This window comes from Ictidomys tridecemlineatus, unplaced genomic scaffold (assembly GCF_052094955.1).
Source record: "Ictidomys tridecemlineatus isolate mIctTri1 unplaced genomic scaffold, mIctTri1.hap1 Scaffold_75, whole genome shotgun sequence".
Lineage (NCBI taxonomy): Eukaryota > Metazoa > Chordata > Mammalia > Rodentia > Sciuridae > Ictidomys > Ictidomys tridecemlineatus.
In genome coordinates, this window is record NW_027525461.1 from 30,230 (window position 1) to 55,217 (window position 24,988).

At 41.7% G+C, this 24,988-nt stretch overlaps 1 protein-coding gene across 6 annotated transcripts in view; it reads right to left on the reverse strand.

The window, feature by feature from the left end:
• Positions 1 to 24,988, reverse strand: part of LOC144374570 (phosphatidate cytidylyltransferase, mitochondrial-like) — an 81,461-nt gene that overhangs the window by 29,161 nt on the left and 27,312 nt on the right. For 2 of the 6 annotated variants that reach the window (XM_078037321.1, XM_078037326.1), the window contains exons 1-3: positions 11,736 to 12,147; positions 9,215 to 9,397; positions 6,273 to 6,365 (exon numbers count right to left, since the gene is read on the reverse strand). In XM_078037321.1, the coding sequence (XP_077893447.1) occupies positions 6,273 to 6,365; positions 9,215 to 9,397; positions 11,736 to 11,879 (420 nt within the window). In that variant the 5' untranslated portion in view covers positions 11,880 to 12,147. Of the gene's footprint in view, positions 1 to 6,272; positions 6,366 to 9,214; positions 9,398 to 11,735; positions 12,151 to 24,988 lie in introns of those variants that run through there. The other 4 variants (XM_078037322.1, XM_078037325.1, XM_078037323.1 and 1 more) reach the window with 4 other exon arrangements.

The following is a 24,988-nucleotide window of genomic DNA, read 5'->3' on the forward strand; positions in this document are numbered from 1 at the left end:
CTATCTACTGGACTGGGGGATCTTCAAGGACAAATAATGTGGGGGGTCTTTTTTTTTTTTTTGGCATGCACAAAGAAGAACCTTAGTTGTCTTTTGAATAACTAAATGAATGGCTCAATCTTTGCATTTCAAAGGCTAGAAAACCAAAGGCTGGTTCACAGCAGGGAAGAGCCAAAACTAGTAAACCAGGTTTTCCAATTCCCAGTTCAGGGATCTTTTATACCAGGGGGATTTTTCCCATTTGAAATACATAAATAAATACAACTCTAATATGGTGATAGTTACAGGACTGTAAATATACTAAAAACCACTGAACTTTACACTTTAAATGGTTGAATTATGGTATGTGAAGTATACCTTAATAAAGCTATTACAAAAAAACCAATGCTGCATTACTGGCTGGGGTGTAGCTCAGTGGTAGACACCTTGGCTAGCATGCCTGAGGCCCTGGGTTCCATCTCTAGAGCCCTGAAAGATAAAAAGAAACTTCAAACAAAATTATCTCTACAGGGCTAGGGTTGTGGCTCAGTGGTAGAGCACTTGCCTAGCACATGCAGGGCACTGGGTTCTATCCTCAGCACCATATAAAAATGAATAAATAAAATAAAGGTATAAAAAATGTTAGGGCTATTGTTGTGGCTCAGGGGTAGAGTGCTCACTTAGCACGTGCAAAGCCCTGAGTTTGATCCTCAGCACCACATAAAAATAAATGAATAAAATAAAGGAATTGTGTCCAACTAAAACTGGAAACTAGATATTTTTTTAAAAAATTTTAAATGTTACAAAATCATCTATACATGAAAAACAAGTGAAATACAAAAATCCCAAATTATGTCAAAGTAATTAAGGAACTGACTTTAACTTGCTTTAGTGTTTTTGTTTTTTTTTTAACTTACAAAAGATTGTTCACATGTTCTATTAAGTAATTTAAATTCCATGGTTCTTCACTTAAAAAATATTTGCAGGGCTTGGGATGTAGTACAGTGGTGACTTGCTCAGCCACACACACACACACACACACACACACACACACACACACAGCAAATGACTAAATGACTCAGAAACGTAAGTCTGTACTAGAAATCAAAACATGGTATCTCCTCAATTATAAGGTAAGTTGCTAGTAAAGTATAACAGAAATTTAATTTTAAATTCAATTTTTCCCAGAAATGTCCATCTTTTTAACTCCTGTATATTCCTTTTAAAGATTTAACTTGCAAGTAATTGAGGAATTCTATTTCAATTTGCAAAGTGCAAGACAATTTTGGAGTTTTAGACAATATAACAATGTAACTGCTTTTAAAACATAAAAACAAAGAATTCGTACTCTTTCTCATAATTCTTAAAATAACCACCCATTTTTCTTGTTGAAAATGCTACTATCCTTTCAACAGATTTGCTCAAGTTTGATTAATACTTGCTGCCATCTAGAGGGAAAAATGATTGCTGAAAGACTTACCACAGAGAAGTCCGCTTAACTGTGATTTCCACAGGAGTGGAAAAAACTGGGGGCAGGATCAGGAGGGAGTCACTTCACCTGTTTATCATTTTCACTTTTTAAAAAGATAAGTCTTTTTTTTTTTTTTTGGTACTAGTGATAAAATCCAGGGGTGCTCTACCACTGAGATACACCTCCAGCCCTTTTTATTTTTTCTTTTGAGACAGGGTCTTACTAAATTGCTGAGGCTGGCCTCAAACTTGTGATCCTCCTGCCTCAGCCTCCCAGGTCCCTGGGATTCAGGTGTGAGCTACCATGGCAAGCTTTTATTTTATTTTCTAAATTAGGCAAGAAATTCATAGTTTTGTTTAAGGTAAATGTAGCTGCTACTCCTTGTCTTGGACTGCTTTTATTTTACAAGAACATATGACATTTAGATAAATTCTGAGATCAGGCCATAGGGTGTAGCTCAGCAGATCACATACTTAGCATGTGCAAGGCCCTGGGTTCGATCCCCAGAACAAAATCAAAACAACAAAACAAAACAAAAAGATAATTTCCAGTACTTACATTCTTAGATTTCAGGGCATCTCAGGTTTCTAACACCATTTTTTTTTAATTTAAAAAATTCCAGGCATAAAGTATAGTACAGAGAATAACGCAATATTTTTGTATTTGATCTTATTTGATCTCAACATAACTGAGATAGCCAGGGATGAAGAGAAGGGAAATATCATTTTTCTGAATGGTTCTGAAGTATCAGGAATTTCAGAACCCTTGTCCACAGATGAAAATATCCCAAGGTGTGAGGGACTCTATCGGTGGCACAAGGTCACAAGATTAGTAAGGGTCACAACTGAGATCCTAACCTTAGCTCTCTTAGACTCTAACTAAAATGCCCATGTTCTTCCCAACATTAATACTCTGTTTCCAATTTTCAACGCTTTTGGGGCGTTGGCAGGGTAAGTACTATTATCCCTATTTTACACATGAATTGACTGACATTCAGAAAGATAAAACCAGGTGCCTGAGTTCGTATAAACTCCTAATAAGCAGTAGGAATTAATATGACCAAACACTTCTAATTCCACATTCATTTATCTTCCTATCAATAACATTTTTAAAAATATTTATTTATTTTTTAGTTATTGGCGGACACAACATCTTTGTATGTGGGGCTGGAGGATCGAACCCGGGCCGCACGCATGCCAGGTGAGCGCGCTACCGCTTGAGCCACATCCCCAGCCCCTATCAATAACATTTTTAAAATTATAAAACCCTTAGAAGTAAAATGAATATTTATATATTTTCAATTGCATTTATTTGCTTAATTATGAGCTTTACCTGTTATCCAGTCTAAGAATGAGAAATTCATCTATAGATATTTGAAATTATTTCAGTAAGCTTATTGTTTCTGGATGTTTAAAAAATGTATGTATGGGCTGGGGGTGTGGCTCAGTGGTAGAGCACCTGCCTAGCATGTGTGAGGCCTTGGGTTCCATTTCTAGCACCACACATACAAAACAAAACAAAACAAAACAAAAAGCACCTGGCAAATTCTTTTGTTTGTCAGACACAGAAATTTTTTCTTTTTCTATTTGGGGCTATTTATGGATTATAGAGATTTGGTAAAGTATACTCCAAAAGGAAATTACAACCTTTCCTTTCTCCCTACTTAATCATCCCTGAAAAATCTTAAAATTTATGGTGAATATTCTTATTTTACGGTAATATAGTTATTTCCTTAGGTTTAATAAGAATCTGTTTCTTGGGCTGGGGCTGTAGCTCAGTGGCAGAGCACTTGCCTAGCATGTGTAAGGCACTGGGTTTGATCCTCAGCACCACAAAAAAATTTAAAAAAGGTAAAAAAAAAAAGAGTAAAATAAAGGCATTCTGTCCATCTACAACTAAAAAAAAATTTTTTTTAAAAGAATCTGTTTTACTTGGGTGGGGAAATATAGCTCAATGGTAGGGCACTTGCCTAGTATGTGCAAGACCCTAGGCTTGATCCTCAGCACTGCCAAATAATAATAATAATAATAACCATAATTATAAAATGATTTTACTGAAGGAAAATTTATAAGTGTACATATTTGAAAGATTTGGCTTGATAAATTTTTATACATGTGTATACATGTATAATATGCTCAAGTATTTCTGCATATTTTAATGAATTATACAATTTTTTCTGTTTTTTATTGGTGCATATTATTTATATAGAAGGGTGGGGGTTTCATTGTGGTATATACATATATAAATAAAGTGTAATTTGGTCAGTTTCACTTTCTAGCATTCCCCAATTCCCCTCCGCTTCTCTACTTCCTCTACCTTAGTGGTTGGTCTCCCTTCTATTTTCACTGAATTCTTTTTTCCTCCCAGTTTCATCCCTCCATCTTTCAGATATGAAAGAAAACATATCTCTAGTTTTCACATATGATACTGTGAGTCTGACTTATTTCACTCAAAATTATGATCTCTGGTTCCATCCAATTTCCTGCAAATGACAGAATTTGTTCTTTGTTGGGAAGAGTTTTATTCTTTCTGAATAAAATTCCATTTACACTACTAAATTTTAAGCCCAGGTTCAAAGCAAGAGCATCTTGACAGCCCATATACACAAATAAAGAAATTTTTCTGACACAGACCAAATGAACTATGACAGTAGAAATCTCTTATTTTTCCCCATAGCTCACTATAAAAGGAGGTAGGGGTTGCTGTTATGGGAGATACCTGAGAACAACCCATCTGCTATTTTTGGAGCCTAAGACCCTGGTCAGTATAATGAAAATTTTCCTTGGGAGGTGTATGAGATTGACAACTGTGACTAGTTAGCACAGTTCTTTCTTTTGCTATACTGGGGATTGAACCCAGGGGCACTTTAACACTGAGCTACATCCCCAGCCCTTTTTATTTTTTATTTTGAGATTGGTTCTTGCTAAGGTGCTGCAGCTGGTCTTAAACTTGTGATCCTCCTGCCTCAACCTCCTGAGTTACTGGAATTCTAGATGTATGCCATTGCACCTGGCTCAAGTAGTTCTTAAAAAAGAAGCTTTCTCAGAAAATAGGCCATACTTTTGAAAAAAAGAAAAAAGATGATAGTTGCAAACACTTGTTAAAAGTTCAAGTTCCTTCCCACTTCTTTGTCCCTGTTCCTTTCTATCAAAGCCATGGAGAAGCCAAAACCCCACAGTCTCTTTCAGGAGCATCCCCAATGAGGTAAGAATATAGTGACAGGACATCACCACTGGCCTCAGGAGGATAAAACAGGGTCCAGAATACCATTCTCCCCTGGAATGACGGCCTGACTCATTCATTCACTCAACAGTTACTGACTGCTTTCTGTGTGACAGACATTGTCCTGTCTTTTTCGAGGAGACAACGGTGGACACGTAGTGCCCTGAGCTTCTAGAAGAGAAGATGAGGATGTACATAGTACAGACAGAGGTGCCACTAAGGCACTGGACACCTTCTCTGCCAACTCCCCAAATGGACTGACCCTGTACCTGAGGGGGACAATCTGTCTTTTACTCCCAGCATCTGACACCAAATGTGTGGGGCTTTTTCTGTCACACCAACAAATTCTCCAACTTTTTGGACACCAGTTGTGTGTCCTACAATAGAATTTAATTTTGATATTATCTATCTCGAGCTATATAGAGAATCCTTAAGTTAGGGGCTCAATCCCACACAACTAAGTAGCTGTAAATTTCCACAATCCCTTCCTCTGGGTTGATAATTTGTTAGAAGGGCTCACAGAACTCAGGAAGGCTTACTTACTATTACCAGCTTATTCTAAAGTATCCAACTCAGGATCAGCTAAATAGAGTGATGCAGGGGTTGGGGATGTAGCTCAGTGGTAAAATACTTAACATGTGCAAGACCCTAGGTTTGATACCAAGCATATGAAGGAGGAGAAGGAGGAAGAGGAGGAGGAGGAGGGAGGAGAGATGAGGAAGGAATAAGTAGGGGGAAGGAGTATGAAGAAGAAAAGGAGGAGGGGGAAGAAGAAGAAGAGGAGGAGAAGGAAGGAAGGAGGAGAAGGAGAAGAAAGAGGAAGAGGAGGAGGAATAGTAGTAGTAGTAGGAGGAGGACAAGGTATCGTTGGGTGGGACTGGGAACTGAGCTCTGCGCCCACTCTAAAGACCCCATCCTCCCAGCACCTCAATGTGTTTGTTCATCAACATGGAAACTCTCAGAACTCTGTTACTGAGGGTTTTATGGGGGTCCCACTACCTAGGCATGATTGATTAATTCACTGCCATTGAGAGTAACTCAATCTCCAGCCACTCACCCCTTCCAGAGGTGGGTGGAAAATGGGAGGTAGGGATGAAAGTTCCAGCCCATTAAGCACATTGGTGGTTTCTCTGGTAACCAGCCCCTATCCTGAAGCTATCTAGGGCCCATCAAGGGTCACCTGGGAAGGCTGTGGATGAGGCTTAGTGGTTTAGTGCTTACCTAGCATGCACATGCATGAGGCCCTGGGTTCAAGCCAGAAAGAAAAAAAAAAAGAGTCCCCTCATTAGATGAACTCAGGTATGGTTGAAAGGGACTTGTTATTCCTAACACTTAGGAATTCTAAGGCTTTTAGGAGCTCTGTGCCACAAGCCAAAGACAAAAACCAACCATATATTTCTTATTATGTCACAATATCACAACATAATATCTGGACATTGGTAATGAATTATAAAGGTAATTCATTAAAGGTAGAAAGAGGAGGAATCTAATAGGCATTTCCATTTCCTAGAGTTCCATCTCATTGCAATCACAAGGATTAAAAGTCAAGTTAGGTTCAGAGACATCCTAATTATGGCAGCCTAAAAAAACACACACTCACCGGTTTTTGGAGGCGTCCAGCAATGTATAAGTTATTCCAGTTGAGGAGATCTTCAATTAGAATACTGGTGCTAATAACCCCATATTTGATAAGCTGAAAAAGGAAAGAAATGGGTGAAAAAAAAACCCAAATATCAGGTTGTTTCTTATGCAAGTACAAAACATAAGGAAACACATCAAATTCTGGACCAGAGTAGGACCTTGATTTCCAAAGTCACTCAAAATGCCTTCCATGGAAATACCCACATCTCCACCAAAACTCTTTGAGAGGTTTAATGTCTAAAACAGATTTGGAACTCAGATATGGTTCAAGATACAGTTCAAAGTACAGGAGGTGAGGTGATCACAAACTTAGGTCCATGTGATGTTAAAGGCAGAATGGCTCTTAGACACCATTCTGCAAAAAAACCAAAACAAATAAAAAAAAAAACTAGACCTTTCCAAATGTTTGAGAAATATTGTTTTAGTTCATGTTCTCCATCTGAGAAATAAAAAGCTGAGGCCCAGAAAGAATAAATTAAATACTCCAAATGGCAACAGTACTAATAGAGTTAAAACTAGGTCTAGAGCCAGGCATAGTATGCACCTATAGACCCAGATATTTGGGAGGCTGAGGCAGGAGGATGGCTTGAGCCTGTAGTATGGGACCAGCCCAAACAATTCCGAGAGACCCTGTCACTTTCCAAAACAAAACAAGGCTGGGAATATACTCAGCAGTGCTTAACTAGCATGTATGTGGCCCTAGGTTTCATCTCTAGTACCACAAAAACAAACAAATAAACAAACTAGATCCTAGAATTTTAGTTCCCAATGTTCTTTTCATTGCAAAGTAACAGAAAGTTTCTTTAATTAAAAGTTTTAACTGATATCCTTTACATAGTCAATTCCTCTATTGCTGTTGACTTTGAAAGGCTTATAGTTACAAAGCAACATCCCCAAATAAAACCTCTTTATCAATGCTAAACACATGGAATTATGGTCAAGTCAATTTCCATAATAATTTGTATAAACCCTGAATGTAGATTTCCCAGGTTACAAAGTCCTATTTGTGTTAATAAATACCTTCAGATCCACTTTACTCAACTTTGGTATCCAAATAGCCTTCTCAGGCTGCACATATGTAAAAAGTATCTAAAGAATTTCAATTAAAATGTACAGTCCCCTTGGTATACAATTTTGCCTAAACCTTTAGTTACTGGAGCATGTAATACTGTTTGAAAGTTACTAATTAGAGATAGGCTCAGCATAACATTAATTATGGATAAAGAACACAGTTATGTGTTTTGCATGAATAAGTGGAAGTGGCAGGTTGGGCTTTTCCCTCCACTAGGCCACAGGACTGCAGAAACCATTCTTGCTACAGGCAAGTAATAGCTGGGGGGCAGGAGGGGGGACAGTAGAAACAGCACAAGCCTAGAAATCAAGGAGCCTGTCACTAACTAGGGGCCTGACCTTACAGAAGGTGTTCTCTCTAAACCTTCATTTCCTCATCTGCAAAATGCAGGTGCAACTAGGTGTAGTGGTGCATAGCTGGAACCCCAGCTACTCAGAGGCTCAGGCAGGAGGATTATAAGGATGAGGCCAGTTTGAGCAACTCAGCAAGAAGCTGTTTCAAAATATAATTTAAAAAGGGGTGAGGAAGTTGCTCAGTGGTAGAGTGCCCCTGGGTTCATACCTTAGTACCATATAAAAGGAAAAAAAATGCAAGGGAAGCAGGATAGGACCTCAACCAGAAAAGCAAATAGACGGCCTTAAGGATTTACAGACATCACCAGTCAATCACAGCACATTCCTCAGCCAAGTTCAGATCCTTCTCAAGTCAGTATTCCAGTCTCCTGCCCTTTAACGCATGCTCCTTTGAGCAGTTACATGAGCATTACCAGACAGCTTGTAAAATATGCAGCATCTCAGGTTCCATACCAGACTACTCAATCAGAATCTGTACTTTAAAAGATCCCCACATTATTCATATGCCTATAAGTATGCTCCAAAAATCAGCAGGAGTGTCAATCTAGCAACTGAAGCCCATACCTCATTCTTAACCCAACTAATCTCCAGGAGGCAACTGAGTTAGATCCCCACTGGTCTTCACATTTTGGGGATCCACTTAGCTCTTGACAGTCCTCTTAAGATACTGACATGCTTCATCTGGTTTGCTTTTCATCTCGTTTGCTTTTTTTTTTTTTGGTAGTGCTAGTGCTATAGATCAAACTCAGGAACTCATACATGCTAGGCAAGCACTCTACCACTAAGCTACAACCCAAACCTCTGGGCTGTTTCTCCTCTAAAAGATAGGCAAGAGTCTCTGATGTCAGACAATCCCTCTTTGGGGACCTTTGCTCTCTAACACCCCACTCTTGAATCCCATTCAGGTGTTAACACCAAGAGGTTCCTGTCTATTACTTGGCCTCACAGACTACCAGCCTCCCTTAATGCCCGCTTCACTTCCAATTTCTTCCTGGGGGTGTCTGTTATCTAGAAGAGATAAGACTGATCTCCACCCTGATCTTGAATAGGGCTGCCTATTCCTCACACTGACCAAACTAGGGTTCTCAAAGTATGGTTCCTAGACCTTTGGTTTCAGTGTCATTTGGAAGCTTGTTAGAAAAGCAAATTCTCCAGCTCCAGCTAGACCTACTGAATCAGAAACTCTGGGGGTGGATCCCTGCAATCTGTGTGTACAACAGATTAAAACTTGGGAACCATTTGGCAAAAAAAAAAAAAAAAAAAAAAAAACAAGTAACATTCAATCACCTTCTCACATTGCAATCACAATGAAGGGGAGTTGAGGACTCCAGTGCCTGCTCTGTCCCTGGGTTCAGAACATCCAGCAGGAGTGTGACCCTTTCCCACCTGCACAAACATACATATTTCACTGGTGCTCTTTTAACAAAGGTTAATAATTAGCCAAGTTAAGACAAAGGCCCAACGAACGTCACTTACCCTACCATCACACATAATCAATGGATTGTAGTAAACTCCAGCGCCATAGTTATCCTGGACAGATGTGATCATCTTGGGCCCTAAAACTTTTAGAAATGAGTAGTGGCTCCAATTCTTTTTCAGGTTTTCTGAATGCCATGCAATAGGGTCATCTACTGTGAACACAAAATCCAGCATTGCATTCTGTAAAGAAAAGAGAATGAGTTCATTAATTCCTGGAAAAGTGGCTAGATAGAGTGGAACCCTCCCAAATATTGTGCTATTATGATTAGCAGAAGATCTAGGGTCTCCAATCTCTGAAAGCAATGTGAGCTTTGTTTTAATACAAATACTAATTTAATGTGTACTATGTCAGCACTTTATATATAATACATACAGCAACTTACTTTATCTTCACAATAATTCTACAAAGTAGGTATGCAATTATTCCAATTTTATAGGAAAGGAAACCAATGTCCAGGATAAGCACTGTGCCTTGGTACACAAGGCTAATTAGCCACAGACCTAAGTAGCATGGTAATAAATTCTGTGTGCTGAATAATTGTGCTCATTACCTAACTGCAGTTAAATGTGTTCCACTTTTCTTCCAGATCAAAGATCACTTGGACAAACTCTACTAAGTAGTATGTAAAAGGAAATAAGTCATTCACAACTACTAATAAAGTACCTATGAGTTCTGATGGGTCCTAGGGTAGAAGAGATCAGTCTACTGGAGGGAGTATACAACTTGACTTGACAGAGGAATGCACAATGTACTAATATCACTTAAGAGTGGGGGCAGATCCCCAATGGCTTAGGAGGCTGAGGCAGGAGGATTGCAGGTTCAAAGCCAGTTTCAGGAACTTAATGAGGTTATAAGCAACCTACTGAGACCCTGTCTCAAGATAAAAAATAAAAAGGGCTGAGGATGTGGCTTGATGGTTAAGTATCCTTGGGTTCAATCCATGGTACAAAAAAAAAAAAAAAAAAGATCCAAGAGAACAAGAAGTAGGAATGCTTCTAGGGAACTTAAGTAGGAGTCTTGAAAAAGGCATTCAAGGGAAACAGGGCTGGTAAAAGTACTTGGGGAAACATGAGGAAGGCACAGAGCCATGTACAGGAAACTACTTCTATGGGTAGGAGACAGTCAGGCATGTTCTGGACCTGCAGTTTGGTGCTACTGGAACAAAACATACTTATGTTGTGGGAGATAGGACCAGAGAGGCTGTTTGCCATGCTAGAAAACTTTCCTGCAGAAGAACTAACTTGAGAGTGGAGATAAAGGATGAGGGAAATCTGATAGGTAACCACTAAAAAATTCCAGGGGAGAAACAAAAAGGTTTGAGGCGAGGCACTTGGGGTAGAGACTGGTTTGGAGGAGATTTAGTATTAGAATATACAAGGTTTGTTAACTTGAATGTAGGGGATGAGAGTGAGGGTAAGGAAAGAATCTTTTTTTTTTTTTTTGGAGGGAAATCCAGTTCTACTCAAAGGAAAACCTTCACTGAAAAATGATGAAGAGTCTACAGGAGACTAAAGGATGCTCTGGGTTTCCCTCACTGTGATCCACAAACCACTGGTGATACTTAAGATGTGAGAAGACATGGGTAAACATTCTTAAATATCTATAATTATGTAAATGTATATTAGAAAAGTAATTAGATCATACTATAATTTCTCACACAACTTCATATGCTGCCAATTTAAAGAACAACATTGTAACAGCATAGATAGGAAATCCAGGCTGTAGATAGCCTCACCAGGAAGTGAATAGGCAAACTTTAACCAAAAGGCAAATTACAGCCAAGTATCTAAGTCCCTATTGCAATTTTCACACTGAATTCTGTAAATCACAATGAAAATTATATTGCTGTTGTGCTCAGCCAACTCTGAAGAGTAACAATGTTTAATCCCCACTAGACACTTGTTAAATATGCTGAGCATGAAGTGCATACACCGGCTAGCCACTAACTGTTGTCCTTAGTTACCTTCACGGTACCTGCCCTGGCCCTACAGACAATTCATCGATTTCCTTGAAATCAGAGGATTATTTTGTATTTTCTCCCACAGCAGCAGATAGGAGGAGCTCAAACGTGGCTGCGCATGAGAATCGAGCGACGTTTTTCAAATTCCTGAAGCCCAGCATCATTCTAGACGAGTTAAATCAGGAATCTCAGGTAGAACCCAGCAATTCTTTTTTTTTTTTTTTAAGCTCCCTAGAAAATTCCAACGTAGTATCCAGGTTGAAAACTGAATTCGAATTTAGCAACTGTTTTTCTTTCTTTCACCGTGCCTAGGCAACAGTTTTTCCCTTCACCTAACTGCAGCTCCCAAGTGGATTCCTAAATTATCCTTCAAAACTCAGCTCACGTTCTCGTTATACTAAGAACACTTCTGAACGATTTGCATCCTCCTAATTGACGCCTGGAGTACGCAGCAGGCCACCCTAGGGGTCCGAAGGGAGAACAAGCAGAATCCTGGCAATGGGGTGGACCGCGGGGAAGCCACATGGGGAAGGTCCGGTCTCTGGGGCCGGGCTCACCTTCTGGTCTGAATTGGGACCCGCCTGGCGGTACACCCCGGAGCCATAGGCGAAAGCCAGGCTCAGCTCCTCGGGGAAGTGAGACAGGATCTTGCGGAAGGCCACCCCCGAGCTGTGCAGCGCCTGCAGCGCCTGCAGCGCCATGGGTCAGAGGCTGACAGAAAACCGAGGATCCTTGGCGGAGCAGGGCGAAGGAACACAGTAGCAGGGATAAGTGGTTAAGGGTGAGGAAATGGAAGTGGGGACACCCGCTCAAACGTATGACGACTGAGTGGAGAGGTGGGACTTCAAATACTCGCACGCAGTTGGAGCGGTCGGTCTGTCAGAACCGAAGGTGAGAGGAGCGCCCTGTGAGGCTCAGGTGGGCGGCGGTCTCGCAGGCGCAGCTTCCTCTCCCGGCCCCGCCTCTCACGCACACGCGCTTCAAAGGCGCAAGAGACGGCGCGCGCCGGTGTGTGAGGACGCGGGAGCTCTGCAGAGTCCCCTGGTGGTCGGAGGAGCGCTCTGCAGGCCTGGCTTGAGGCTGCAACTTTAAGCGGGTCTGGGGGATGGGTGGGAGGTGCAGGTTCATGTCAGCTTACATAAACTGCTCTTGTGTCTAAGGAATCTTCTGTAACTCTCTCCTCAAAGCCACAGTTTTAAGAAATGACTATAAAATTGTGTGTGTTGAAGGTTTTTTTCCTAATGAAGCAAAGCCTCATATATAGAATTAACTATTCTAAAGTACACACACAGTTCAGTGCTATTTGTTCTTTAACAATGTGGTGCAACCATCATTTCTTTATGATTTTAAATTGAAGGATTTTTTTGGGGGGGAGGTGGGCATTAGGGATTGAACCCAGGGGCATTTTGTCACTGAGTTACATCCCCAGCTCTTTTTATTTTTGAGACAGGGTCTCACTAGGTTGCTAAGGCTATCCTTGAATTTGTGATCCTTATACCCAAGCCTCTTGAGTAGCTAGGATTACAAGCGTGTGCCACTGCGCCCAGCTTGAAGGAGATTTTGAAGGTTTAAAACACAAGTAAATTTTAAATTATGCCAAATTCCACCATCTGGAGATTAAAAGCTGTTAATATTTGGCTATGGTTTCTTCCTAATAAAACCCTTTTCAAATCCAATGAAGGATACGAAAGTGCTCCACAAATAGAAAAGGACTGCACACATGTCCTCTGATATTTGAGTTTAATTTTAAGGGCAGAGAAGACTCTCTGCCCCTTTGCCTTGGGGATTGGTCTCACATCAGGTGAGATGTGGTTTCTGGATCAAACAGAACCTGAGGGTAGAAAAGATCTTAGAGGTCTCTTCTTCATTTACAACCACAGACATTTGCTCAAGATCACCTGGAGTTTCAGGATGCAGCTTGATACCCAGGACAGACACTTTATAGCTACTCATTCTGCTCCTATATATTCTGCATCTCAACAATGGGTCAAGCATGGTGGTGCACACCTGTAGACCCAGCTACTTAGAGGGCTGAAGCAGGAGGATTGATTGAGCCCAGAGATTTTGAGGCCAGCCTAGGCAATAAGGACCCCATTTCAAAAAGAGGAAAGAAGGAAAAAAGAAAGTTGTAATATCTAACATTTAGGTAACGTGGGCATATTTTCACATGAATTTCTCATTTATCCCCCCCTCTAGTACCCTGTGGAAGGAGGTAATTGCTTCTATTTAACAGATAATGTTAAAGGTACATGCCATGTCACATCATTCTGTAGCAAAACCAGAGCTAAAACTCAGGTCTGGCTCCACCTAGTGGTTCTTTTCACAATTCTCTCTCCTTTCCTTCAGGGGTTTTGAATACCAACCTGTTGGAGTGAGCCTTTAGCTTAGATTGGTGTAGGCAGAAAAGAGGCCCAGAAAAAACTGTTACCCTAAGGCCACCATGAATGAAATGGTGACTCCTGGGTGGTATAAGCAGAGAAAAGTGAGATAATTCAATAGGAAAAATTAATTGTGGTTAAGTGCTGAGAAATTTGAGATGAATAGATCAGGGTTATAGCCATGCAGGAACTAGAGGTGTATGGAGGAGATACAAGGAAATCAGAATATAACGTGTAGTCATGAACCTGGGCACCCAGCCTTCTAGTAATATCCTTCGAAAAAGGGAACATTAATCAGTTCTGGGTGTGCAGGGGAGAGACCACAGGAAGAAGCACTGTTGCCAGGTCTTGAAGGATGGGTAGCAGTTTATCACACAGAAAACAGGAGAGGTTCCACAAAGAAAGGCACGGTGGCTCATGCTTGTCATCCCAGCAGTGTGGGAGGCTGAAGCAGGAGGATCACAAGTTTGAGGTCAACCTGGCCAATTTAGTGAGGTTCTGCCTCAAGACAAAATATGAAAAGGGCTGGGTTATGTAACTCAGTGGAAGTTCAATTCCCAAGACCGCCAAAAAAAAAAGAAAAAAAAATCGATTGTGACATGGCTTCTCAGCTTCAGCAGGACAGCTAACCTACTGGTCCTTGCTGAAAAGGAGCCACGGAGCAGTGGAGTGGCCTCATGAATGGCAAGTGCCAAGCCGGCCTGCTGCCACAGGGAGCCCAAAGCACAGGCAGGACAAAGCCACCGACCTGCCCTTCTCTGCCACCAGGTCTGGGCACAGTATGGATACAGAAGCCTGTTTCACACAGTGCTGCAGTCCCATACCAAGACCTCAGCCTCCTGCTTCCTGAGGTGCCACCAGAAAATGAAAGTGGGACAGGCTTGGGACTCAAGAACTGACCAATAGCATTAGCACATCTCCAAGCCCTAATTAGCATAAGTTTGGACCAATAGCGGTGAACCGGTTGGTTTGTAAACTCCTAGACCAAACCCCTCCGTTTTGGAAGACTTGCTATAGAGTTCTCCTATTTGGGGTTTAGTAAGGTGTCTGTCTCTGAGTTTTAACAAATTCTGATATTACACTTATTCACCCTCAGTTAGAAGTGCCACAGTTCTTGGCTTCAGAGGTCTGCACCTCATGCAATCTGTATCTGTCACCAGAGACACAAAAACTGCCTGCTAGTAGGAGCAGGGACAGCAGGGAGTTGAGCTTTTTCTGGAAACTCTTGTTTTAACTGGCTTAATGATAGGCTCTGGGGTGGGGTATGTGGCCTGCTTAGCATGTGTGGGACCCTCCATTCAATACCCAGCACCCAAAGTAACAAATAATAGGCATCACTAAAAACTTACTGTGCCTAAGCACTCTCTATCCTCTACCCCCATTTTTTCCCCATTCCAAAGACTCTGAGGCAAGTTCTGTAAGATGATCATCATTTTTTTACCTCTGGAAATCAAGACCCTGAAGGGAAGAGCAGATTATCCAGTCAGAGGGAGCTGAATGAGAAATCTGGGGTTGAACCCAGGACTGCCTTATCCACGTCCAGGTCTTTCCCACTGGGTTTAAATCCCTTCTGAAATGCTCATGGTGCAAGAGAAGAAAATGGATATATTTCAGAAGCAGGAGCGGTGGCCAAAGGCACAGCCTAGAGATGATAATAAGGGAGGCAGAAGGGAGACGTGGTGCATTTCATTCTCTCTGTGGAAGCACAGAGATTTTGGTTGGTTCCTACTAGATATCACCCTAGCCCCAGATTGCCACACTCACAGTGGGATTGCACTGAACCCCTTCATTGAAACACTGCATTAACCACAGGACCAGGCGTTTCTTTTTAATCTTCTTTCTTTCCTTGAGAAAATAGCTCAACTCTTTCCTGTGTGCAGAAGTGAATCCATGCTCAAAAAAGGAGTAAACATTATAAAATGCGTGTATTATTCCCTCAGAGGTAGGCACCAGTGATGTTTGTTACATCAGTGGGTTGATGCCCAGGGTCCCGTGGAGCCCACCATACAGCTGCGGTGGGTCAGAGGTGCAGGGAACCGGCACTGACACCAGCCAGAGCTCACTGGAGCCCCTACAGCCCTAATCTATAACTCCAACCTACTGCTTCCTGCCAGGAGGAAATGAAAGTGGGGTAGACTTGAACTAAAACTAGGACTCAAGCATTGACCAATAGCATTAGTACATTTCTGCCTCATTAGCATAAGATTGGACCAATAGTAGTGAACCAAGTGCTATATGGATCCCTAGACCAGGATCCTCCATTCTGTGCAGGTCTGCTGGTCTCTGCCGAGAAGCTATACCAGAGATGCAGGGCAGCAGTCCTAGAGGATTGAAGCCCCAGGCTGTGTGGAGCCCTCCACAGTGTCTGGGGTGTAGCTAATTTGTACTGAAGCAAGCCAAAATGTCCTGATCTGTTACCCTATAGCAGCCTGGTCTGCTCACTGGGGATACCTGCTGTAGAAGTGTATTCCTTCTAGTGCCTTCTTCACCTACAATCTCAATTTCTTGCTTCCTACCATGAGAAATTGAAAGTGGGGTAGATTTGAATGAAAGTTGAGACTCAAGAATTGACCGTCAGTGCTACCACATTCCCGTCTCTATCTGGCATAAATTTGGACCAGTCATGGTGAACCAAGTGGCATACGAACCCCTAGACCAGAATATGTGCTGTAGAGTCATCTCCTTCGCTGCCACTGTAAGGTGTTCATTCCTGGTTTTGGGGCAAAACCTACTGTGATGTCTACTCATCCTGAGGAAGAACTGTGAAATTCCCAGGCTGCAGACACCAGCATGTCATGCAGATGTTATTGGTCAGCAGAAGCAGAAAACCTTCTGCCTTACTTATTAGCGGAAGCAGGGAATCAGCTTTACCTCAAAGCTCTGGTTTTAATAGGACTAATAATAATGGCCCGGGTGTGTGGCTTAGTGATAGGGCACATACTTAGTGTGGGTGTGTGTGTGTGTGGGGGGCCTCTATTCAATCCCCAGCATCCAAAGTAACAAATAATAGGCATCATTAAAAACTTACTGTGCCTAAGCACTGTCTATACTTTACACCCCCCCCGCCTTTTTTTTCCCCCATTCCAAAGACTCTGAGGCAAGTTCCCTAAGAATGTGCATCATTTTTTACCTTTGGAAATCAAGACCCTGAAGGGAAGAGCAGATTATGCAGTCAGAGTGAGTAGAATGAGAAATCTGGGTTTGAACCCAGGACTGCCTTATCCGCGTCCAGGTCTTTCCCACTGGGTTTAAATCCCTTCTGAAATGTTCATGGTGCAAGAGAAGAAAATAAACATATTTCAGAAGCAGGAGCGGTGGCCAAAGGCATAGCCTAGAGATTAATAAGGGAGGCAGAAGGGAGACGTGGTGCGTTTCCATCTCGCTGTTCGAGCACAGAGATTTTGGTTGGTTCCTACTAGATATCACTCTTGCCCAGATGGTTACACTCACAGTGGGATTGCACTGAACCCCTTCATCGGAACACTGCATTAACCACAGGACCAGGCATTTCTTTTTTAAGTCTTCCTTCTTCCCTTGAGAAAATAGTTCAGCTCTTTCCTGTTTGCAGAAGTGAATCCATGCTCATGAAAATGTAAACTTTACAAAATGTGTGCATTATCCCTCAGAGGTAGGCACTAGTCATGTTTGGTATGTATTTTTTTCAGATATTTTATATGAATATATTAACATTAAAAAGATGTTTAAATGGAATCATGATAAGATACTGTTGTAGGGACAAACGAGGCAAGGCACCAAAGATAGCAGGAAACAGTTCAGAGGGCGCAGCTTTTGGTGTAATCAATTCCCTGAACCCCGAGTTCAGGTAGTTTCAGAGTTTTATACTCAGCATATAAGGGGAGTGGTTCAGAAGTTCATAGTCTGCAGAAGTTCACATAAAAGCAACTTTTTCTTTCACTGTTCTGGGCAGGTTAACCCTTCAAGGACAACACCTGGGAAGGGGAGAGCTTCTTCTCCCCTCTCTTTCCTCCCCTGCCAGCTGTTACCATGGAGCCCAGTTGGTAACTTATCTTTAAAAAACGTAGACATCTCTGTGAAGCTTAGCTCAAGGCCAGAAGCCTAGTTTGTACATTTCTACAAACTATTATACTGGATATGTTTGTGAAAAACTAGTAAGAGGGTGTCCAGCATCTGGAGTGCTGGAATCTTCCCGGCCAGTGGCCAAGTAAAACAGGGTGATACGAAAATAGGAAGCTAATCTACATTGAACTCTTTTGCAGAGACTCTTTTGCTGACAGTCCTAAAAATCAGCCATGGTGAAGATTTCTGGAGAGGCCCAGTTAAGACTTTCTGTGCAGAAAGGAGGTGCCACTTCAATACTATTGACAGGTCTCCCTGACTGCCAGGCTTGGATGGCGGGTCTACTGGTCTCTGCTGAGAAGTGGTCCTGGAACCCAAAAGGGAAGGAACGTGGGGTAATGGCACCAGTGGGTTGAAGCCCAGGGCCTTGTGGAGCCTGCCATTCTGGTGCAGCGAGCCAAGGCACACTGACCGGTCACCCTGCAGAATCCCAGCCTGCCCATGGGAGATGCCTGCTGCTGCAGAAGCGCTCTCCTCCCTCCTGCCACAAGAAAATGAAAGTTGGAACTCAAGAACTGACCAATAGTGTTAGTACATCTCCAAGCCCCAATTAGCATAAGTTTGGACCAATAGCAGTGAACCAAAGGGTTTATAAAACCCTAGACCAGCACACCAGGTGTTATGTAGACAGTGTGTTGGTGTCTGTTCAAAGGTTGTAAATCTAGGGTTGGAGCAGTGGAATAGTGGCCTGGGGCTGGGGTGGGTCCTGCCATAGAGGTGCCCTGGATCTAAGGTGCTGCAAACCAGCTCTGATGGCAAGCCAAGGCATGCTGACCCGTCATCCTGCAGCAGTTACAGAGGTGTGTTCCTCGCCTGCAACTTCAATCTCTAGCTTCTTGCCACAAAGAAATTAAAGTAGGGCAGACTTGAAAGTTGGGACTCAAGAATTGAACAATAGGGGCTGGGGTTGTGGCTCAGTGGTAGAGCGCTTGTCTTGCATGTGGGAGGCGCTGGGTTTGATCCTCAGCACCACACAAAAATAAATAAAATAAAGGTATTGTGTCCAACTACAACAAATAAAGAAAGAATAGACCAATAGCATTAGCACATTTCCAAGCCCTAATTAGCATAACTTTGAACCAATAGCAGTGAACCAGCATATTCAGGAAGAGAAAACCTGCTGTTGGGTCCTGTTTTGGGTGTAAGGGTTCTATACCTGTTGGGCTCAGGGGTACATACCTATAATTCTAATGACTTAGGAGGCTGAAGCAGGAGGATTGTGAGTTCAAAGTCAGTTTTGACAATTTAACAAGGCCCTGAGTAACTTACTGAGACCCTGTGTCAAAACAAAATTCATAAAGGGATGGAGACTTGGCTCACAGGATAAATGTTGCTGAGTTTAATCACTAGTTTAAAAAAAAAGAAAAAAAAACCTGTCCCTGTTCTTCATTAACTCCTACCATTACCCTCCCTCGGTCCTGGTATGTGGAATCCAGCTTCATCTCAAAACTGTGCTTTCACTATTTTGAAAAATTTTCCCACCCAATACAATATCTCCGGGGCATTTCTCTGGGTCAGTCATGTAGATCTATCTCACTCCATTTGTTAGCAGGAAGCCATTCTAAAATATGCATATTGTTTAAATGTTTTCGTGTTGATGGATATAGATTATTTCTAGCTCTCCTCCTTCTGATGGGGCTAAGGATTGAACCAAGAGCTCCATGCATGCTAGACAAAGTGCTCTACCATTGAGTCCTATTCTGATTTTTGCACATGCAAACAACGCTACAATGAACACCTGTTTGTATGTTCTTATTTGTTCTTGTGTAAATATTACCATAAGATAGATCCCTAGAGATGGAATTGGTGAGTCAAAGTATCAGCATGTTGCTAAACTCCCCTCCAAAACAGTATCAATTCACAAACCCACCAATAGGGTTCATTTCAGCCTTTGATATAAAAGATTCTGCATTTTTTCTCCATTTTTCTCCCTTAACGGCTTTCACACCTAATTATCAGTCATTTTCACAAACACATCCCCTTCTGACAATGCTAAAAACACCAGCTGGAAAGTTCCATCCCATTTCTGTGTGCATTTTTTTTTTTTTGCTTTTGCCCAGAAACAGGCAGAAGCGATGTAGCAGAGAACCCATTTGTATTCTTCAACAGAAATCTCTCTGCTCCTTACAGTTCATCCGCTCTCTTTTAAATTACCGTGGCTTGCTAAGTTAGAAGCTATTAAAAAGCCCTAGTGTTCTATATAATCACTTTAGGGTTCTGTTGGAAAGCTCAAGCCAATGAAATAAAAATGTTAGAGAGCTATTGCACAAGATAAATGCCACTTGATTTGAGTGATTGCTGGGCTTCATTCTTCTGATTTATCTAACAGTTGTCTGTATTCTTTAACAATGACCTTGACAGGCTGCGTTTCAACTAGAAGGTTCACCTCATCTAAAATGTTTTTTTTTAAAGAAGCACTATAAAATGTATTTTGTGTGTGTGTGTGTGTGTGTGTGTGCGCGCCTTGGTTTTTCTTCTAATCAGTGTTTTAAAGGAACAACAGCAGAAAAAAAATGGAAGAAAAAATCCTGGATCTGTAATTCTTACAATTGAAGCCCTTGTTCACTGTATCTGCTGTTGGAGAAGGGGAGGTGTCTTGATAACTATCTTGTCAGAAGAGTCACCTCTGTCACATTTGTCCATTGTAGATGATTGACATGCACAGTGAGGCCAGATTGAGAGCATCTTACTCCATCTTTAGTGTTGGATGATGGGCTCTGAGGTATCACCTGGATTTGAATCCAAACCCCAGTACTTAATAGCTATATAACCTTGAACAAGACAATCTCTGTGCCTTCTTTTCCTCATCCTCCTTACCTGCCATTTGTAAAGTGGAGACAGTTACATATACCTGGCTCAAGGCACTGAGTAAACAAAATAGTGTCTAAAAAGTACACAGAATGGCAGCTGACAGAGATTAAGCTGCCAATAAATGCTTTTTATCTTATTCTCCCTGCCCCACCATGTTGGTGACATGGCTCCCCAGGTGCCCAAACTATCAGAAACAGCAAAGAAACAGGTGAAGTGGCACCATCATCTTCCTCTGAGTCTTGTGAAATCAAGAAATGAAATCCACAGGTGTGGACTCCCTTTTGCCTAGAGAGGACCAAACCTTTCTCCCATTGTTAAAACTCTTTTAAGATTCAGTTATTTTTCCCATTGCTGAGTCTTAATACTGGACATGGGTCTTCTATGCTTAGACAAAGAAGAAACTCTGTTGTTTTTCCTGTAATGTTTGGTTGATTTATTTCATAGACTAAAATGATCAAAACTTCAGAGGGAAAGAGCAAATAGAAAGTTTGCCTCTATGGGTTCGAATCCTGGCTTAGTCAAGTTATTAGCTGTTATGATTTTGGACAAGCGACTCTGTGCCTCAGTTTCCACATGTATCAAGGGGGACAATTAAATATGTACCGCCCAGAGTTGCCATGACAACTAAAGTGGTTAACGTACATAAAGTACTTGGAATAATAATGACATGCAGTGGGTACTATGAATGAGTTGGCTAATATTGATATTATTACTCTGTGCTTCCAATTATCATTATTTCCCATGTTCTGGGATTGATATATATATATATATATAATATATATATATATATATATATATATATATTTTTTTTTTTTTTTTACTCTTCCTTATATTCAAGCAAGGTAGCAGCTGCCTACTTCATCTTGAAAAATTGGCCCTGAATTTTGAAATTAAATTGGCAAAAAAAAAACCCCAGTGACAGGAGAAAGAATTAATCACCATATGCCAAGCCTCTCTAACCACCTCAGTCTGCAGTGTGTCCCAAATTTGTAGCATATCCAAAAGTGGGTTTCATTGAACTATTATTTGAAAAAAAAATTCCATAGTTAACCGAGTTTGTCAAATTCTGGATTAAATAGAAACAAATGATTTCTTTGCTCTGGGATTTCTCCGAGCAGTAATATGTCAATATGTGAACCTTCTTAAGAAAAAATAAAACATGTAGCATTTTCCAATTTCCCGGAGTAGATTTCTCTCTTAACTTGCTCCCTTATCCTCTTCTCTCTTAACATGTTCTGGGACTGATACACTGTGGCATCTATTTGGGAAATGTTGGTGCCAGTCACTCTCTTACAAGTCATAGACACTGAAAATTGAATTGTCACAGAATTGTCTCCATGTCCCAAAATAATCAAGGCTAATTTCCACACATTTCTTTTGCCTGAAGGCACCAGGGCATCCTAAAGTCCAGGAAAGAAACTGTGCAGCTTCCTGACGCACAAATTACTGTTGTCAAAGGACAAGAGCACAACAGTTTATTTTAAAGGTCTTAATTGGTTTTATTTATTTTTTTATTTTTATTGAAGAGCCAGACAACACTTTGTCCCATAAAATAGTGCTCCAATGAGTCTAACATGCTGGAGCTAGATTTCTCTTACAGATCATATATATATTTTGTTAGATTAAACCTAGATTTTTTTCTTTTAATATTTATTTTTTAGTTGTAGTGGAACACAATACCTCTATTTCACTTATTTATTTTTATGTGGTGCTGAGGATTGAACCCGGGTCCCACCTGTGCTAGGCGAGCGCTCTACCCTGAGACACAATCCCAGCCCTGGTATTGGTTTTCAATTTTCATTTTCCAGTTATTCACTGCTAGTATGTAAAAATTTTTGATTTTTTTTTTTTTTTTAGTTTGAGGTCATATGCTATAACTTGCTAGTTTTACTTCTTTTTATTTCCTGGAATTTGTGCAAATTCATCGCAAGGTTTTCTAGAACTTTGGCATTTGTGAATGGGACAATTTTCAGTGTCTATGACTTGTAATTCTTTGCTTGCCTTATTTCAGATTGAACCCAGGGCTTCAAGCATGCTAGGCAGGTGCTCTACCACTGAGCTGGAACTCAACCCTTTGGAGACAGGGCCTGGCCTCAAACTTGGGATAGTTCTGCTTCACTGAGATTACAGGAACTCACCCCCAGGACTTTTAACTTTAGATTTCCTGCTTTCAGACCCAGATTGAAACATCAGCTTTTCCTTGAGTCCTGAGCTTTCTGACTGCAGGTCTTGGGAATTGTCGGTGCCCAAGAGAGCATAAAAAAAATGCACCTGTCACATTAAAACCAGGAGTTTTGAGAGGAAACTCAATTCACTCCTTCTACTAGCAGGTGGGATGTGTCTCCACAAGCCTCTAAATAAAAACTACTACAGATTTCAATGGACTGCTGTGTTCTCGAGTGTTAAGCAGATCGCAGCATAACTTCTCCTTCCGCCTTTCTTATTTATAAACCAAGATAAACAAGCATGTAGAGGAACATCTAGAGATAAGCGGAAACAAAACAGAACTCTTATAACACAACATAGAACCCAAGGACAAATTTTCTCCAACTGGCTTTCCTCTTGAGGCTTATATAGCAGTTGTTATTGGTCCAAACTTATGCTAATGAGGATTTGAAAAAAGAACCAATGCTATTGGTCCAATTACTGCACTAACTCTATTGGTCAACAACCTTTCCCGTTGTTTTTTTTTTTTTTTCCCAGCGGTAGGTCAGGAAGGGGAGGTTGAGATTGTCAATAGGGTTGCTGGGCTGCATGGAGCGGGCTTCTGTAGCAGGCACCCATGCTGTGCCCAAGAGTGGCTGCCTGAGGGTGACAGGTTGGCGATGCCTTGGCCCAAACTACCTCAGGACCGCCATGCCTACATGGGGTGGGGGTGTCCACTTGGCTGCAGGCTACTTGTGGTTTGTACTCCAACTCACTCAGACTGCCACATGGAAGAATTTCCCCAAAGAAAAGCAGTTAAGACATCTGCCTAGTACCTCAGAGGGGATCTGAGCTTATCTACTTAGAATGGTTTGCAGGCTGGGGATGTAGCTCAGTTGGTAAAGTGCTTGCCTTGCATGCACAAGGCCCTGGGTTTGATTCCCAGAGGGTGGGGAAAAAAAGGAAAGTCTGCTTTTGTGCGTTTTTGATGTTATTATTGTTGTGTTAGGAGTGGCTTATCCTGTAACTGGCGGGAGTCATTAACCATGCCTATATATCTGTGGTAAATGGTCAATACCCAGTTTTACCTAAGATACAAGTCATAAAAGCAGTATTTATGAGGTCTACAGAGAGGATTTTTCTGTCTGCATTACTATAAGTCAAAGTCATACGATTTTGCATACACTTTTCTAAGTGGTCAGGCAAATGTTTTTTGAGTAACAGAACCTTGAGGTTCACATTTCAAGAAGGTTTGTTTTAACACTTTCACAAGCAAAACTGGCTTGGAGATGAAATTCAATCCACTGCCTGTGCTGGCAGGTAGGCTATGCATAAGTTACAGACCTCCACAGAGAAGAATAACAGCTCCAAATTGCAAATAACATCTTCTAGTGTTGCAGGGAAGTAAAACAGCTTACTGTCAAACAGCTTACTGTCAATCTTTCATTATGGGTCTTAGCCCAAGAACCCAAACAAACGCCATAAACTAGGACAAGCATAAGCAGCCAATTTCTTGAAAACATAAACAAGAGTACACAAAAAGAAAAAAAGGAAACATCACAACTTGCGGAGCTAACTGTGTGGCACTGGGTGGTTTATATAGAACTTGAGTCAGTCACTGCTATTGGTCCAAACTTATGCTAATTAGGGTTTGAAAAAAGAACCAATGCCATTGCTCCAAAGTGATGCTAATTAGGGTTTGGAAAAAGTACTAGCCCTATTGGTCCACTCTTAAGCCCATTCATGTTTGCCTTATTTCCATGCTCTCTCCAGAAGCACGACTCAGTAGGTTCACTGCGCATGCTCAGTAGGGTGCACGGGTTGACTGACAGCTTCCACGCCCCCCCCTCGCCTCAGCACTGCCCCCTAGTGGGCTGTGCTTGTCAACCACGCTCCAACCAACTCGTCTGCAGGCATTTCGCTGCTCATTGCTCCGCTATGGCTTCTTGGCAGGGACGAGGAGGCTCCAATATTATCTGGTTCACTTTCTGGGTCTTTCAGTCTTTGGGGGATATAGTCTCTTTCCTTCCTTACCAGGCACAGCATGTCACCTACATTTAGGCAGAGTGGCTAGCCCATCATAGCTACCCTGTAGAGTCCTTCTAGTGGGGACAAACCCTAAGGGGAGGGAGGTGCACGTTATGTTATTGGGGAGAAGACTCTGCATTGTTTTCAAACAAGGAGAGGAGTTCATTCTTAAGGTGGGCCGGGCTGCTTATGCAGGCTCAGAGCGTCTACATCTGGATCAGATGTTCCCAATTTGTGTCAAGTCCAGTTTTTCTTCACAGTCAGGGCTGGCCCCTGGCATACAGATCTGCCTTGATTGAGCACTGGATCTTGGCCACTCTGACCATAAAGGACCTGGAGCTTGCTAGTCC